The sequence below is a fragment of the Molossus molossus genome, unplaced genomic scaffold, assembly GCF_014108415.1.
Source record: "Molossus molossus isolate mMolMol1 unplaced genomic scaffold, mMolMol1.p scaffold_m16_p_1, whole genome shotgun sequence".
Classification (NCBI taxonomy): Eukaryota; Metazoa; Chordata; class Mammalia; order Chiroptera; family Molossidae; genus Molossus; species Molossus molossus.
The window spans coordinates 239,127,222-239,144,535 of NW_023425344.1; the positions used below are offsets into that span (position 1 = coordinate 239,127,222).

At 43.1% G+C, this 17,314-nt stretch overlaps 1 protein-coding gene across 11 annotated transcripts in view; it reads left to right on the plus strand.

The window, feature by feature from the left end:
• ZC3H14 (zinc finger CCCH-type containing 14) overlaps positions 1-16,639 on the plus strand; it is a 46,076-nt gene extending 29,437 nt beyond the window's left edge. For 2 of the 11 annotated variants that reach the window (XM_036262697.1, XM_036262732.1), the window contains 6 exons: positions 1,230-1,304; positions 11,840-11,960; positions 13,619-13,755; positions 14,063-14,151; positions 14,954-15,060; positions 15,569-16,639. In XM_036262697.1, coding sequence (XP_036118590.1) covers positions 1,230-1,304; positions 11,840-11,960; positions 13,619-13,755; positions 14,063-14,151; positions 14,954-15,060; positions 15,569-15,575 — 536 coding nt within the window. In that variant the 3' untranslated portion in view covers positions 15,576-16,639. Of the gene's footprint in view, positions 1-1,229; positions 1,305-7,180; positions 7,341-8,025; positions 8,256-11,839; positions 11,961-13,618; positions 13,756-14,059; positions 14,152-14,953; positions 15,061-15,568 lie in introns of all 11 variants that reach the window. The other 9 variants (XM_036262635.1, XM_036262646.1, XM_036262657.1 and 6 more) reach the window with 9 other exon arrangements.
• Positions 16,640-17,314: the final 675 nt, after the last annotated feature.

Below are 17,314 nucleotides of genomic sequence, written 5' to 3' on the forward strand. Positions count from 1 at the left end.
ATTGTCCACTGTTTATGTTAAAGAGACCTGTTGTATTTGAATTATATGAGCATTCTTCCTGTAACTAATTCATGTCGGTTTCTCAGGCTATCCTACAGGAATTCACTGACTTGATCAAGTAACTGTGTCTTTCATTTTGAGGTCAGCTTCTTAGGATTTACTGTGTTTTTACCATGACAGTTTTGAAAGGAATTAATTTTATTTTGGCACGCCACTAAAGAGTAATGTAATGTAACATATTTTAAAAGAAAATAGCTGATAAGATTTTGAATTGAGAGTAGCTTTTAAAATTTAAAAACCCCTTTTAAAATGAAACATGGCAGTTGGTACTGAGTGAGCAAAGGCTGTCCTTGTGAAACTGCCAGTAATAGATGCACTAAAAGTGCATGCAGGCGTCTGGTATTTCAGTGTGTGGAACCCTGCCAGTCACATCCCTTTGTACATTGCACTGTGACGCCTTTGTTTCAAGTCTGCAAGTGCATACCTCATACATGCTAGACATTGGGCAGAGAGGCTTGGAGAAGTGTAACAGCCTTTCATCCCTCAGAGTGCTTACCCTCCAATGAAGATAGAGAAAATCAGTTCTGTTCAGTGCTTTTTGTTTTGCGGTGTAACTTTGAAAAAATTATAAGCCTGTTTCTAACTGAGCATCTTCCTTTGGGAAATCCAAGTGGTTATTTTCATGCTTTGGGTAGGACCTGGACTGCAGAGCTGAGAGTTGTATTTGTTCAGTGTTCTCTTTGTAACATCTAAGCCCATAAGTCTTTTGGGAACTCTCCAACCAGGCAGCTCTGGAGTGTTTTGTTTTGCAATTCCAGGGATCGGTGGAGTGAGTCATAATGGTGAGAGTCTAGGAGATGGAGGGAGATGGTTCTTATGTTGATCTTGCCGTTAGCGATCACCTGTGTCCCATGGTGCAAGCTGTAAGTCCATGCAGCACCTGCCTTTGGCTTTTCCACCTTTCACTCTTATCCCAGGCTTTATCTTCAGTCCAGGGAAACCAGCCTCCAGAGGGAGAACCAGGAATTTTGTCCATTGCTGTTTTTGGTTTAACCCTGAGTACAGGTTTTTGTCTTACAGATCTTTGATCTAGAAATATTATTAAATTGTATTATTTAAGGTTTAATTTATTTTTAAGACTGTGAAGAACCCAGAAATATTATTTCTGAGACATACACACGATGGTATTGTATTTTAAGGTTAGTAAAGTTTTAAAATTTATACTCTAGGAACTCCGCAGAGGCAGTTATTGTCCCGGCTGCAGATTGACCCAGTAATGGCAGAAACTCTGCAGATCAGTCCAGGTTGGTAATCATCTTACATTTTTAGTGTAATCTAGCATTTTTCAGTTACTATTTCCATTCCTTACACTTCATTTAATGTGCCTTGTATCTCTTAGATCCTGCCCTAAGATACAGTATTTAGACCTGTGAAACAGGGGCAGGAAACGAGATCTGCATTTTCTTTATGTTACATGGTGTTTGTATTTTTCACCTCATTCCAGAACTTGCTTCCTCTGTTGCCATTTCACCTGGGACCCTGCAACCTGTTGGCTGCTTACTCTACCCTGCTCTAGGGATGGTTTGAGTCCCTACCTTGCTCTCCTCTAGCCAACTTTTGCCATTGCCCTGAGCTGCTGTAATTTCCCTGGCCTGTTGAACCCGGTCCTCAATTTTACTTCACTTTAAAATCTCATTGCCAAGGACACACGGGGTTTGTGGTTCTTAGAGCCACTGGAACTTAATTCTCTCCCACCCCCAACACACCATGGTTACTTCAGGACTGGGGCTAGTGCCGTATTTATCTCTGTTCCCAGCACCCTTGCCAGATGCATGGGTGATCCTGATGTCTGTCAAATAAGTGGTGGGAGCTGTTGGACACCTGGGGTCTTAAATCCAGAAGTCTTATTTTCTCTGCTTCCTTCTATTTCCTCTAAACCTGCCCTTTGTTGGAGGCTCTGGTCCCTTGATCCGTGCTTGTCAGCTTCTAACTGAATTTTTGTTCCTCGGGGTCAAGACTCCACAGTTGCCACCTTTATTCCCTGACCCTTCTGCAGCCTCTTGTCTCAGAAAGATGTGCGTGTCTTCTCTGAGGGTGACCTCCCACACGGGTGCCAGCTCCTGCCCCATTGATGTGCAGTCTGTTACTACCACACGTAGCTCCAGTCTCTGCCGCTCCTTTGGCTTCTCCTTACGAAAGGGTTGTAGAAATTCTCCATTCTTTTTTTTTTTATCCTCACCTGAGGACATTTTTCCATTTTTTGTTCAGATAGAGAGAGAGAGACGTCGATGTGAAACGGACACATCAAGTGGCTCCCACTCAAATGACCCAACCAGGGCCGGGGACAAACTGCAACGAGGCACGTGTCCTTAGCGGGAACCGAACCCGGGTCTCTGGACCGCAGGCCGACGCTCTAACCGCTGAGCCAAACCGGCCAGGGCAAATTCTCCATTCTTAATTTCGCCCTCTCATGTCCCAACACTCCATCCTGCTTTCTATATAAAGGGTATTTTCTTTCAAAATGTTTGTCAGCTAAAGTCTGTGTATATTGTATCCGCTTAACTCTCACACGCTCTTTTTTTTCTTTTTCTTTTCTTTGTTTTTGGTGGTTAATCTAACTTGAGGATTTTTTTCCATTGATCTTTTAGAGAGAGTTGAAGGGAGGGATGAAGGGGGGGAGAGAGAGAAATGTCTCTGTGAGACATATTAATTGGTTGCCTCCTGCACACACCAGGACTGGGGCCGGGGATCGAACCTACAAACCAGGCATGTGCCCATGACCGGGATTCAAACCTGCGACTCTTTGGTCCATGGGTTGATGGTCTAGCTACTAAACAACACCAGCTGGAGCTCATACATTCTTTTTGTTTCCTTTAGTTACTATTTTTATCCATGGTGCCTATAAGGTTTGATCATCAAGTAGTTCTAGGAGGCTATGAATGACTACATCCTTTACTTACCTCCTATAATTTTTTAAAAACTGATTTTAGAGAGGGAGAGAGAGAAACTCTGATGTGAGGGAGATACATGGATCGGTTGCCTTCCATACACACCCTGACTGGGGAACGAACCCGAAACCTAGATACGTGCCCTGACCACAGTCAGACTTGTGACCTTCCAGTGAACAGGTGCTGCTGCAACCAGCTGAGCTGCTCCGGCCGCCATCGATAATTTATTTTTTTCCTGCATCCCCCCACTACCTTTTTGTTTTCTTTGAACATACCAGTTTTGGTTTTGTTTCATGTATGGCAGTACTAAGGATATTAAAGGTAGTTTTAGACTTTCTTTTTTTTTGGAGTCTTTTTTTCTCCAAGTTTATTTTGATCACTGTCTTTCATGAAGAGTTTTCCTCAGATAGCTGGGGACCCTTGGTTGTCTTATATGTAAGAGTGGGGCACTTAAAAACTGTTGGCATCTGGGTTCGTTAGCTGGTGTGGGGCTTTGCCCGTCCCGTTGGAGCGTAGATCTGCAGTGGAGAGTGATTTGTCTTGCTGTCTGGTTTGGGGCACCCTCCTGTCAGGGTCTCTAGGCCTTTCCTCTTAGGCTGGCCAGCTTCTCCAGAGAAAGGCCTTTGAGGTAATGGACTGGCTGGGAGCTAAGGGGGAAGGGCACTAGGGAAGGTGTCTCAACGTTAAGAACTACGTAATGTTTACTTCAGCAACCCCTCCTGGTTTCAAAATGGTGCTGCTTTCGGCCTGGCTGGCATCCCTTGGTCCAGAGACCCTCTGTTTTCAGCTTTCAAGAGTCTAAAGCTTTACTTCCTCCAAGGAAAAAATGGTCAGAGGTTATCAGGGAGTCTAACTGCTTTTAACTATTTTAATAATATGCATTTAGTTAATGTGGTAGCACCCTTCTGTCAGAGACCAGGATGCTTCATCCGTAGGCGGCTCCCGCGGTGGTCAGTGCAAAGGCGGGTCTCCAGTTCTCCCGGTGTCTTCAGTGTAGAGGTAGCGGGAAGGTGCCGTATTGACTGGAAATGAAGAGAGAGTTTGGGAAGGACTAACGGTGTTTGAAATGGACGGTGAACACGTCTGTTTTGCCCTGTCCTCCCCCCGCTCCTGGAGGCCCAAGGTCCCCTGTGCTGCCTGTTCTCAGCTGTTGATACTCTTGGGATCCACTCGGGATGGCTTCATTACTGGCTTAAGACTCAGCTTTTGAAGATCTACTAAGTTAGTTTTTCACTTTCTGTGGTTGAATCTCCTTTCACAGTCACTTTCTTTGTGAGTTTTTTTTCTTAATAACCCTTTATTGATATTTTAGTGAGGTTTCAGTAGGAAACAAAACGCCTGGGTTCAGCCTGTGTTCTTTACCCAGATGTCATGTTCCGTGTGTCTGGTTGTACTTGGCCCGGGCTGCTCACGCTAAGCCTGCAGAGCTGACAGTGACCATGTGGGTAGAGCTCCCTTTTCAGTGCACACTTTCCTACACCCTGGTTTGGATGCTTGAATTCTTTTTTCTTTAGTCTCTGATCCTCTGGCTCCCAGGACTTTACTGTCTGTCATTCTACTAATATCTGTTAATTCTCCTTATACACTTCTTTCCTCTTCCCCTGCTCCTTCAAATGTAACTCGACCCTGTGTCCTGCCCTCAGCATTGTTTTCAGCTGTATCCTCCCAAGATGCACTGTAGTAGAACCGCGTTGCCTCGGGACAGTGCAGGGTGGTGAGCAGGGGTGCAGCAGCCTCGGGCTGGTCCGGACGTGCCTTTGCTACGGCCGCAGGAGGCCTGTGGTCTTGGTGCCGTGGGCTCCGTGCGAGGACGCAGGCAGCACTGAATGTGGACAGTTACTAAACGTGCTTGCTTCACCTCCAGGTTTGAGTCGGCTTCTCTGATTTGTATCTCCACCCTCCACCTCCAGCGGTCACATCTGAGTTTTCTTCTACTTCCTAAACATACGAAAGCCCCACAAAACTTCAGACTAAATAAATCTAAAATTGAGAATGATCTTTGCCGCCTTTTATTTTTTACTAATTTTATTACATTTTTCAGGGCAACATTGGCTAATAAAATTATACAGTAGTGCAAAAGTAGGTTTACTGTTGTGAGTACATGAAACATGGAGGTTTTTTTTGCATTATTATTATTATTTTCCATATGAACAACTGTTAACCTCCTTTTGCCCCACCCTTTGTAGGTTTCAAGTGTACAATTTTTTTTTTATCCTCACCCGAGCTTATTTTTCCATTTATCATCAGATAGAGTGGGAGGGAGGGAGAGAGAGAAACATCGACTGGTTGCCTCCCGCAAAACCCAACCAGGGCCGGGAGCGAACCGCAGCTGAGGTACGTGCACTTGACTGGAATCGAACCCGTGACTCATTGGTCTGCAGGCCAACGCTCTAACCACTGAGCCAAACCAGCCAGGGCTGAAGTGTACGATTCTTTAACACATCATCTGTGCACTGTATTGTGTGTTCACCGTGTATCCCCCCTGCACCTCTCCCTCTCCCCTACTCCTCTTTCCCCTGGTAACCACCGTACTGCTGTCTGTGTCCGCCCATTTTTGTTTGTTGGTTTCAGTGTTATATCCCAAATGAGTGAAATCACGTGGTTGACGTTTTACATCTGACTTAATTTCACTTAGTATGATATTCAAGATCCACCCATGTTGTTAAAAATGGCAGTATTTTCTCTTTCATATGGCTGAGTAGTGTCCATATGTACCTTATCTTCTGAAGGACACTTCAGTTGTTTCCATGTCTTGGCCCCTGTGTCTTTGCCCCGTTCTAAGTTGACTTTCTCCTGCCTTCTGTTTCCTGCATCACGTTCTGCTTCCTTCCTGCTCTCTGCTGCATCTTTACCAGTCTCTGCTGCCCTTGCAGGAAGGCCTCTTCTTGGGGTGGTAGTTGAAAATGCGCCTGCTGTGAGGTGCTAGTGCTGATGGGAATGTGGTTAGACGAGGAAAAGGGGTGAGAACCTTTTAATTCAGAACCCCACCGTCTCCCCGATGCAACAGCCTCGTAACTGAGGTCTAGGACTCCAGTCCATCTTACCATTGTTTCTTATTCTGAAAACCACTTTAAACCTGTTACCTCCTTACTTAGGAACCTCTCTTGGTTACTTACTACTTCTGGACCAGAATCCAAACTCACTGACACGAGGTCTTTATGGCTCAGCCTTTTTGCCACTCCTCTGCTCAGCCACCGCACACAGCCCTCCGGCCACACACACTTCTCACCGCCTCAGTCCCTGGGCCTCAGGAAGGCCCTGCCTTTCTCTGTGCAGTGCCCTCTGCTTGAGATGCTGTGCTCTGCAGCTCCCTCCTAGTCTACTGCTCGTTTCTCCAGTACTCTTTCAGAGGGTCAGCCTTACGCTCTCCTCCTCCCAACACCCGTTTATACCCTTTCAGGTCCCCCTTTTGGGGCATACTGTTCTGAACTTGTGCATACATCTATTTTTCTGTTTTTTCTTCTTTGTGTACCTAGCACAGTTCTCTCAGGAGTTCAGTTTGTTCAGTGAATGAACATGAATGAATACTCCGAATTTTGGTCTCGTTATTTGCCTGTTAACTTTAAGAAAAGTGGAATTCGTTAACTTTAGTCGGAAGACTGCATATTGCTAGGTCAGCCATCTCCATTCTGGGCTTCAGGGCTTGATATATTTTATAAATTAGTTGGGTTGAAGTATATTACAGATTGTATGAGCTGTGGTTATTTGCAGTGAAGGTCTGTGTTCCCTTGCTGTATTTTTTAAATACCTGTTCATCATAAAATTATCTCTTAAAGTAGTCTTTACAACACATGGAAACTATGACAGTTGAATTACCGTCATCAGGATGTGTTCATTATTCTAAGTGATACTATACAAAATGAAAAAAACAGATCTTAAAAAGTTTTTTAAACAATCTTTGTATCATAATTCTAGGGAACATTAGGACTCATTCTCCATGTTTTTGGAAAATATTGTTGTACTTAAAGTAAGTTTATATAATTGGTAATATCCCATTAGATGCCTCATGGAAGAACCTTCCTATACAGAATCCCTTGGTTATATGCTGGATGGAGGCTTGAAAAGGTGTTTGGCTCAGAACATTGCAGCCCTATTCCTAAGTATAACCATTGTGATTTTCCTTTGAAAATAATTACAAAGATATAAAAGATTGACATTCTTCTCACATGTGTGATGTTGGGAATGAAGGTATATTCAAAAGTAAACATTTGTGGCCAATTTTTTTGGCTCAGATTACTATGACATGGAATCCCTGGTCTATGCAGACACGAGATCATTTATTCTGAAGAAGCCAAAGCTGTCTGAGGAAGTAGTAGTGGCATCAAACCAAGAGTCGGGGATGAAGACTGCAGATACCCTTCGGGTACTTTCAGGACACCTTATGCAGACACGGTAGATGGTTTCCTTTTTTTGTGTAGCTAATTTATGTTCCTAGGCAGCGCAGGGTGACCATTAGTTCCCACTTTCCTCCTTCCCGTCTGGGCCCTCATGTAGAGAGCTTTAGTTGGTTTAATTCTTAAGCCATATATGTAGAGTAAGCCAAATTCAGTTTTCAGAAATTCCGATTCATCTTTCTTGTATAGAAATCCATTATCCTACAAAATAAGTCAGCATATGATTTAGTTGTTAAGATTCTTTTCTTTATGTGCATTTAGCAAATGAGATTTTAAAAGCCAGGTGATCAAAATCAGAAACTCTCTCCAGAGAGAGTTAGCCAATTGGGTTGGGCTGATTCTTCCCTTAGAAAATTAAATGTTCTAACAAACGTTTAATAAAATTCATGTAAATGTAGATTGCTGGCTGTTGTGTTCTGGGCATGGATGCTGACTTTTCAGGTTTTTTTCCATGTGACCCTGTGAGGATCCCATGGACAAGGGGGCTAGGGTTGAGTAGAGAGGGCCCTAGTGCAGCCGGAGGGCGCTGGTGACGGGGCCGCAGCCTTTGTGTGGTAGCCAGTCCACCCTGGAAGTCCCACCACAGAGCAGATAAGGGAGAGAGCTGCTGAAGAGCACATTAGGAGGCTCAGCTTTATGTGTTCGTTTCCCTAATTCTATGGTATTTTCTATCTATCTGGCAGAGATCTTGTACAACCAGATAAACCTGCAAGTCCCAAGTTTATAGTGACGCTGGATGGTGTTCCCAGCCCCCCAGGATACATGTCAGATCAAGAGGAGGACATGTGCCTTGAAGGAATGAAACCTGTAAACCAAACTGCAGCCTCAAACCAGGGACTCAGAGGTCTCCACCCACAGCAGTTGCAGTTGATGAGCAGGCAGCTTGATGACCCAGATGGTAGCTTTTCACACGGTGTGTTGAGAGCTCAGACTTTCCCTCCCAGGGTGCTTTCGTTGAGAAGGAAATCTTTGACGTGCTTCTTTACCTGGAACGAATATTGGCTGGAGGCCTTGCTTTTATTTATTATTCAGTAGTGGCCTTTTTTCTTTTTTCAGACAAAGCAGCAGTTAATTTGAGACTGTTGCTCGCGTGTGTGGCGTGTAGGTTGGCCGTCTTCCTTGCTGGAACGGTGCTGAGCCGTGGAAGCCAGAGCTCTAGAGGGTGGACCACCACCCTCGCTCACCTCCCAGGGATCAGCTGTGCCTGTCACTCTCCCCTCGTGCCGGAAGTAGCTAGATAGAAAAATGAATTTGGATTTTGATGCTATTTCTCCTTCAGTGAAATTTTCCTTGAGTGGAGTTTCTCACCTGTCCATCAAAATAGTTATTGGAAGTTTAGAAAAGACCTTATGTTTAAATTAATATTTAAGCATAGTATTTAGAAGTCAGCTCACTCAGTTCAGACAGCGACATCCTTTTAGGAAGGTGAGCCTTTCTCGTGCTGCTTGCTGCATACCCGTGGCGGCTCAGGATGGAGGAGAACCGTGTCCTCAGACCTCACGTTCCTAGAAACACCTATTGGCGGGGAGACAATTCACTGAATCTTATAAATGAATGGTATCAAAAAACAATGAATTTTGAAATTTTTCCAAAGTAAAACTTCTTGGCAGAGATATGAAAATGTATTAAATGCCTTTTTTAGTAGCTAAAAATAAAGCCCCTAGGGGGAGACGTGAGTGAATGAAGAGACGTCGCTATTATGTATATTTTAAAATGTATCTTTATTGTTGAAAGTATTACAGATGTCCCCCCTGATTTCCCCCATCGCCTCCCTCCACCCTGCTCCCGATCCCCCGGGCCTTCACCACACTGTTGTCTGTGTCTGTGGGTTATGCTGTCACTGTTACCTTGAACTGAATAAGACAGTAATGTAGTGTTATGGTTTTGATGGGTGGAAGAAGTTGAAAGAGACCCTATTGAAAGGAAGAAAATTTTAAAACGGAAACAAAGGTGGTAAGACCTGCAAGTTGGGCAGTGCATATTTCTTGACCTCGTGTATTTTGTCTAAAGTAAGAGAAAACTCTGGTGTTCTTACTGCTTTGGTTTTCAGTTAGGTAGCTTAATTTTCTGATATGTCAGGGTCTACTTTCACGTAAATGCAGATGTCCCGTGTCAGGCTTGATCGGTAGGTGTGTCCTCAGTGGCCGCCCTGGAGACAGCATTGCGCTGGTCTGGGTGCAGGGTGCACATGCGGGGAGCTCTGTGGTCCGGCAGTGAGGCCGCAGCGCAGGGCTGTGCTCTGTTTTGCTCTCCCCCTCCGAGCAGGGAGTTGGAAACTTTGTCATTGCTTTTGGTGGCTTTTTGTCCCACATTTCAAGGATGCTACCAACAGCAGCCACTGTTTTTAGCCATCCCCACTGGCTATTATATGGCAGTACAGATTTTATAGCTTGCAGTAAAAAGTTTTAATAGCTTCTGAAGTAAATGTTAGGGAAAACCAGAGTCATGAACTTTGTATATATGATTTAACATTTCAGTCAGAAAGAGTGTTGCCTTGCATAGCATTTGACTTCTTTAATATTGCTTGTGAGTATCTAGCCCCTTGACTCCACTTTCCGGCCAGCCTGCTCTTGAGTACTCTGACTTCTTTCGTTTGGCGGGTTGTCACGTAGGTACCACAGTCTAAAGAACGTTCTTTAAGAGGAACGGAACACGCACACGTCTTCTCTGCAGGGTGACACAAAGCACTCAAACTGGGAAAGCTCCTTCGGCCCCACCAGATTTCATTTGAGACTTTTTATCCTGGAGCTAAATAATGACTTACCTACTTTGTTGTTGTTGTTGTTCCTCACCCCAGGATATTTTTCCATTGAATTTTAGAGTGGAGGGGGGTGGGGTGGGGTGGAGAGAGAAACATTAATTAATTGCCTGGGCCGGGGATCGAACCTGCTATCCAGGTATGTGCCTTTGACTAGGAATTGAATCTACAGCCCTTTGGTCCACGGGTCAACACTAACCACTGAGCCAAACCAATCAGGGCGACTTACTGACTTTTTAAAGTAGAATGGAAAATTGATGTATCATGCTGATGATTTATTTTTATCCTCACTTGAGGATATTTTTCTATTTATCTTCAGATAGCGTGGAAAGGGGGAGGGGGAGAGAAACATCGATGTGAGAGAGACACATCAATTGGTTGACTCCTGAAACCCTGCAACGAACCGCAACCAAGGTACATGCCCTTGCCGGAATCGAACCCGCGACTCTTTGGTCTGCAGGCCAAAGCTCTTACTGTTGAGCCAGACCGGCCAGGGCGCTGATGGTTGTCCTAATTGGGCTTCAGGGCGGGACTTGTGTGCCTCATTGCCCCGTAGTGAAGACTGATGGTGGGCCACTGGAGCAACAGGTGCTCAGAGCACGAGCTGCTGCATTGTTAGGTTTGGATTGATACCTCTTTTGCATTCTTGTTTCCATGTACTCATAAAAATCTAAGGAAGACATCATTTCCTCTGTGTAAATGAGGAAACTGAAGATCAGAGATGTTAGATAACTTGCCCGGTGTCTAGCTCCTTCCGCTAGTAAGTTACAGAGCCCTGTTTGAGCAGCCTGACCTCGGTGAGAGACTGGAGGGCTGAAGCTGCAGTGACACCTGCTTTCATGAACAAGAGCAGTGATACCCATGATGCTGTTGGGGGGGGGGGGGCTAGGATGTGTTGGGCCAGAACTTGGCAGCTCATTATGGCTATCAGGTTAACTTTATTTGGGTTATTTTGTATTTTAAATTTGAATTAGTTGCCAGCATTTTAAAATGTAGATGTCATGTAAAAAGGGTTTTGGCTTGCTGAGCCAGGAGACAATCTGGCAACGTGGGCCCCACTTTTTGAAGTCGCAGTGACTGACATGGTAATGGACAGGACGTGGTGAGCAGGTGACAGTGAGCCTCGGAGGGTGTGCGCTGGTCTCGTTTGTCTCCCTCACATCTCTGCTCCCCACGGAGGATGTCTGCCACTGATCATCCGACACCCAGCCAGGCGCAGTTAGGTGGCCCTTGGGGCCCCTGTAGGTAATGACGTTTGTGACCCATTTTAGGGAAACGTCTTTTCCTCACTGTGTAGACATTGATGTGAGCTTATCCCCTGGACTTAGAAAACTGCATGTACCTCAGTGCCTGGGCACGCTTCTGTGTTTGGACCACGGACGATCCTGCCCGAGTGATAATTAGTTCGCCTTCTTTGTCAGCCTGTGTTTTCAGTCTGCATTTCATGTCATTTGCTCTCGACTTGACATTCTTCCCTCTTATCTGTAACTGAGCTCTGAAATGATTCGGGGAATCGGAGCCTTGTGAGAACCTTGGCCTTAGTGCAGCGTCACTGTCCACTTCCACTCCCTGTGGGGTCACAGGGCTTTCAGTCGTCAGATTGTCGGGGCGCGTTTGTTTCATATGATTATGGGCGTAGAAGATAAGATTTTAAGAGTGGGTTTTGAGGGAAATTTATTAAAAGTGCCATGTACTGAATAGATCATAATTGAGATCCTTTTAATCCCTTTTCCTTGTAGCTGAGATCAGTGAACTGAGTGTGGCACAGAAACCAGAAAAACTTCTGGAGCGTTGCAAGTACTGGCCCGCCTGCAAGAACGGGGACGACTGTGCGTACCATCACCCCGTGTCACCTTGCAAGTGAGTAGCAGCAAACCAGTGTGGTCTCCAGGGTGATTTCTGTTATCTGATAACTTACTTTTTCTTTTATGGACAAGTCTGAGTTCTGTAACTAAATGCAGTGACACTTAGCAGGGCTCTCCCCCAGCCAGCATACTTGTGTGTGTGTGTATTTGCTGAGGGTGGGAGAGATGGGAGGTGGCTTCTTTGTGCCTCAGACCAATGGGGTATTGGGATTCAGTACATTGAAGGAGAGGAGTCTGTGAGAACTGCCCGGTGTGCACATGGTGCTCACACACACGTTTGCGGCCTGGGGGGAAGAACCTGCAGCAGGTAATGAGAAAACATTTTGGAGTTGGGTATAATGTTTTCTTACCAGCTGTCTGGTTCACTAGAATGAACTTTGAGAGAAGGCTTTCAGATTTTTTTTCTGTCCTATAGGAGGAATCTCCTTCTGCTTTAACACACAGCGTACCACATAGAAATCTCTAAGACGTACTAAATACATACGCCAAGGACGCACGTTTCTGGGCAAACTGCACGTTGGGTTCTGAGCTGCACTCATTTGAACCAGCAGATACCCATTCCCTAGCTACTTCAAGAACATAGAACGGTGTGCTGTTTTTCAAACTTCGACCCTCAGGGCAGAGTGTCACAAATACAATAATCCTATATTACCCTGAGTTTCAAAAACTGAAATAGCTAATGCAAGTGCAAACCCGAGTTACCTCGTGCGCGGTCTGTAACGTTTGGGCAGGAAAACAGGAGTTAACTCGTGAGTGGTCAAAAATGTTAACTTCAGGAAATTTTGATGTGAGAATAATATGGGTGTATAAATAGGGAGATCATGAGGTTGGTCTTTCTGGTAGCATGATGCCTTGTATATAGTGCTCACAATAGAACTTCATAAAATATGAACATAGATTTTAATGATAGAGAAGAGGTATGATTTTCATTATCACAAAAACTTTTACCATTCATGTGGCTTGGCTGGAGTTGAAAAGCTGTTATTACCCTACAGTTTGAAATAGACAGGTGTCTCCTAGTTTGATATATGGCCTCATTTATTTTTTATTTTTTTTGTTATCCTCACCCGAGGATATTTTTCAATTTTTTGTACAGATAGAGTGGGAGGGAGAGAGAGAGAGAGAAACATCGATGTGAAGGGTCACACCGAGTGGCTGCCACCCGCACGACCAACCAGGGCCGGGGACAAACTGCAACCGAAGTACGTGCCCTTAGCGGGAACCGAACCCGGGTCTCTCTGGACCACAGGCCGACGCTCTAACCGCTGAGCCAAACTGGCCAGGGCTATGGCCTCATTTAAAAATGGGGTTTTTGCCTGGCCGGTGTGGTTCAGTGGTTGAGCATCAACCCATGTACCAAGAGGTTGCCAGTCAGGGCACATGCCCAGGGTGTGGGCCCAATTCCCAGTGGGGGACATGCAGGAGGCGGCCAATCGATGTTCTCTCTCATCAGTGGGTCCATCTCTCTCTCTCTTCCCTCTTCCTCTCTCTCTAAAATCAGTAAAGAAAAAATATTTTTTTAAATGGGGTTTCATTCTTTTGTTATTTAGTTTCTCAAAACAAGTAGTGATGGAGTATAAGGAGCCCCTGAACAAAAACTAATGCATTGAGAGGATTAAATGTGAATAATAATGCTTTTCTTTTGTTTTATAGAGCTTTCCCCAATTGTAAATTCGCTGAAAAATGTTTGTTTGTCCATCCAAATTGTAAATATGATGCAAAATGTACTAAGCCAGATTGTCCCTTCACTCATATGAGTAGAAGAATTCCAATACTGTCTCCAAAACCAGGTTAGTGACTTTGTACATTACTGCATTTGGGTAAGAAAAATTTAAAATGACATTTTGTGACTATAAACTGGATTAAAAAGAAAAATGGGAATAGTTTTAAAATTGTACCAGAATGAATGTAACCAGTCTTCAAAGAGGAAGTCTATGCATACTGTAGGCTTCTCCAGTATTTTATCTTGACTAATGAATATGTCTCCTCATTGTATTTTAATTTAAAAATGGTTCCCATAAAACATCAGAATGCTTAGAAATTATTTTGCCAAATAAATTTGATCAGATCAATGTTTGCCCTTATTTTTGTCAGCAGTTCTAACACCAACAGCATCTTCTAGTAGTCAGCTCTGCCGTTACTTCCCTGCTTGTAAGAAAATGGAATGTCCCTTCTATCATCCAAAAGTAAGAACTCTCATTTTCGCAAAAGTGAATAATTGATAACTTTCCAGTTGTGAGGCCTGGAAGATCACTAGCAAATTGAGTATCTCCTCTGCCCCTCCACCTCCTATAACTTCTATTTTGTTAACTTTGATGGTCCTTAAGGTCTTTTATTCCTTAGTGTCAACAGCCCTTTTGTCTCCTTAGGCCAAATGGTGTGAAACTATTGAATGTCAGTGTCCTGAGCTCGCAGGAGGGTAAAGGTTACCTTTGCTAGTCAGTTTCCATTCTTCTCTGCCCCTAAGCATGTAGGTGGTTTTTTCGCACTTCAGTGCCACAACTGGATGACGAGATCCAGTAGTACTGCGTACTACCATCCAGACTTGTTCTGATGGTTTGTCTGTGTGCTAAAGATTGGCTGATGTGTCTTCGGCTGTTTAATTGCTCAGCGAGAGGGATCTCCTCTCTGAAAGAGCTGCCTGAAGACCATACAGAAGGCCTTTGCTTCCCCTGACTGCAGTTGGGCATGCAGGAGGGCTCAGTGAAGGAAGGAAGGGTGTGCAGGGCGATTATTACATTGATTAGAAGTAGTTTATTATATAGTAAGGTTATTTTTGACATCTGACTTGCTATTACTCTGTGACTAGGATTGTATGTGTGTCGGGTTGGGGGGGGTCATTTTTCAAGGTTTCAGTAGTATTAAAATGAGTATTACAGACCATATTTCTTGCTCCAATAATGTTAGGTTGTGCTGGTTATTGTCACTCAAATTGCTGTTTTTAATTGTATTAGCTTTGCATATGTTGAAACTATTCTCCCTTCTCAGCACTGTAGGTTTAATACTCAGTGTACAAGACCTGACTGCACGTTTTATCATCCCACCATCACGGTGCCTCCACGACATGCCTTGAAATGGATTCGGCCTCAAACCAGGTAAAGATGAAAATACATTTTCCTGTTATTCATATACTTTTCTGATACGTAGTTTCTGAAATTTATAAGCACACAAATTTGTAGGAAACCATCACTTTGATTTTTCTTGATGCTTAATTTTATAACGGTCCTTTGGGAAATAATTGACTCTATAAGCCAGTTTTGTTTTACCCAGCACTTGCGTATTTACTTGGATCATCATCTCCAGATCAGGTTTCTGTTACATCTTCATCTGAATATCCACTAAGGCCTTCAAGAGTTACACTGCTTACAAATCTCACATTGATTTTCTTAGACATACGTAATTGAGAAAAAAAGGGAAGTTTCAGAACATTTTAGTGTGGCCTGTGTGTTCTTTTATGTACCTGAGATTTAAAAAATCTGATATTTATATCATAACCTATAGAACAAATATTCATTGTCTGAAGACACTCAATTTCTTAGTTAAGGTATATGGTATATAGAGATGCAAAACAATTTAAAATTGTTTTTGGTTTTGTTTATTCAGTGAATAACACCCAGACCTACCTGGCAGAAGATCATGAAGTTTGAAAATTTCCTTCTACTGATGAAAGAGATTCTGTGAACTTGTCAGACCTTTGAAACTTGGAATATATTGCTTTCATAATATGAAGTTTATTGCCTATCTGAAGTATCTAATTTTTCAAGTTTGTAAGTTTAATAAGTGGGTGTTTTTGTTGTTGTTTGCCTTGTTTTGACTCTGGAAAGACAGTTTAAGGAAAAACTGAATTCTATTAAAACAGTTGGCGTGTTAGTACACTGCTGTTTCAAGTGTCAGCATGTACAACATGGTGATCGTGTCAGTACTGATGATCCAGTTTGGGGCTACACGTTGCTGTGTGTGTCTGTCCGTGCGTGCGTGTGTACCGATACAGTGAGGAGCATCCTTATTCCAAAAGTTGGATTGCTACTTTCACTTTTTCCGGGGTTCCTAATCCACTAAAAATAATAGTGGCCAAAAGTGCTGAGGCGGCTTAAAATTGTCCATCCTACTTTTAAATTTTATTTTTAAGTTTAAAAGGCAGGATGATACCGGCTTCTCTGGTTCCCAAGCAGCTGTCCTTTGCCTTCCGGGTGAGGATGAGTGAGGTGTCGGGTGAAAACAGCTTGAATGGCGAAAAAAAGAACAATTCCTTAAAATGTTTTCATTTACTGTTAACATATGCTTTTAAAATAAATATTTTGGGGAGCTACATTATCACAAAATTATACAAATTTTTTTACAAGTATATATATGCATAGGTATCAGAAAACAGACTTGAAACTCACAAGATTATAGCTATACATATACATTCTCCCAGACTGAAAAACATTCTCAAATTACTCCACAGAAAAGTTACTGAAGATAATTTTTTAAATGTAAAAATTAGATTTCAGTGGTGTATTTTAAATGACAGACCATATAATTAATTACAGAGCTCAGATGGGTAAATTGCAAAGTAGGACTAAACTTTCAGACTACTGAATTAAAAAACAGAGTTGTGTGTGTGTGGTTTTTAACATTGTTAAGGCAAAAAGTGTCAAATACTTTAGAATTAAATGGATCACTGATTTTAAAGACTTGTAGTTTTTTTTTTTTTTTTTTAAAGTAGAGCTAAAATTTGGTAAAGAAAAAGTGAATTAATGCAAAAGGGATAATAAAGACTTAAACATTCTGAGGACCAACTTAAACTTAACTGTAAAAACAGTTCAGTGACTTCTTCAATTACATCCCCAAGAGAGAATGAAACCATGTTTTAGACTCCATGTTTACGAGCCCCTGAAACTAGCAGTCTTTTTGTGGCCACTGCTTTTCCATTGGGAGAAGAAGTAACCAGTTATTAGCCATCTTGTAAGGTGCACTTTGCTGTGCTGATGCCAAAGAAAGAACTTGAAACACCAGAGGAAAGACCAAGCACAGAGAGCATGGCGCTGCTGTGTGGTGAGGCGCGGGTGAAGTGGCAGTCCACTTCTAAAACCTGGGCTCCGTTGAATTTAAGGCATTTGTTCATTCCCGTGTTAGTACTTGAGATGTTTTACATCTCTGCAGAAGAAATTTGTTTTAAATTGTATTTCCAGAAATTAAACACATTTTAGTATCATCATTTATAAATAATACATAGTTGTGTCATAATTCCACTATAAAGAACATATGTGAGAAATGGGTTTAAGTGGTTTAATTCGGCCAATTTACAAGGAAAGAACATGCTAAAATGGAATTGTTTCTTGCTAGACATTTCAAGAAACACTGCCT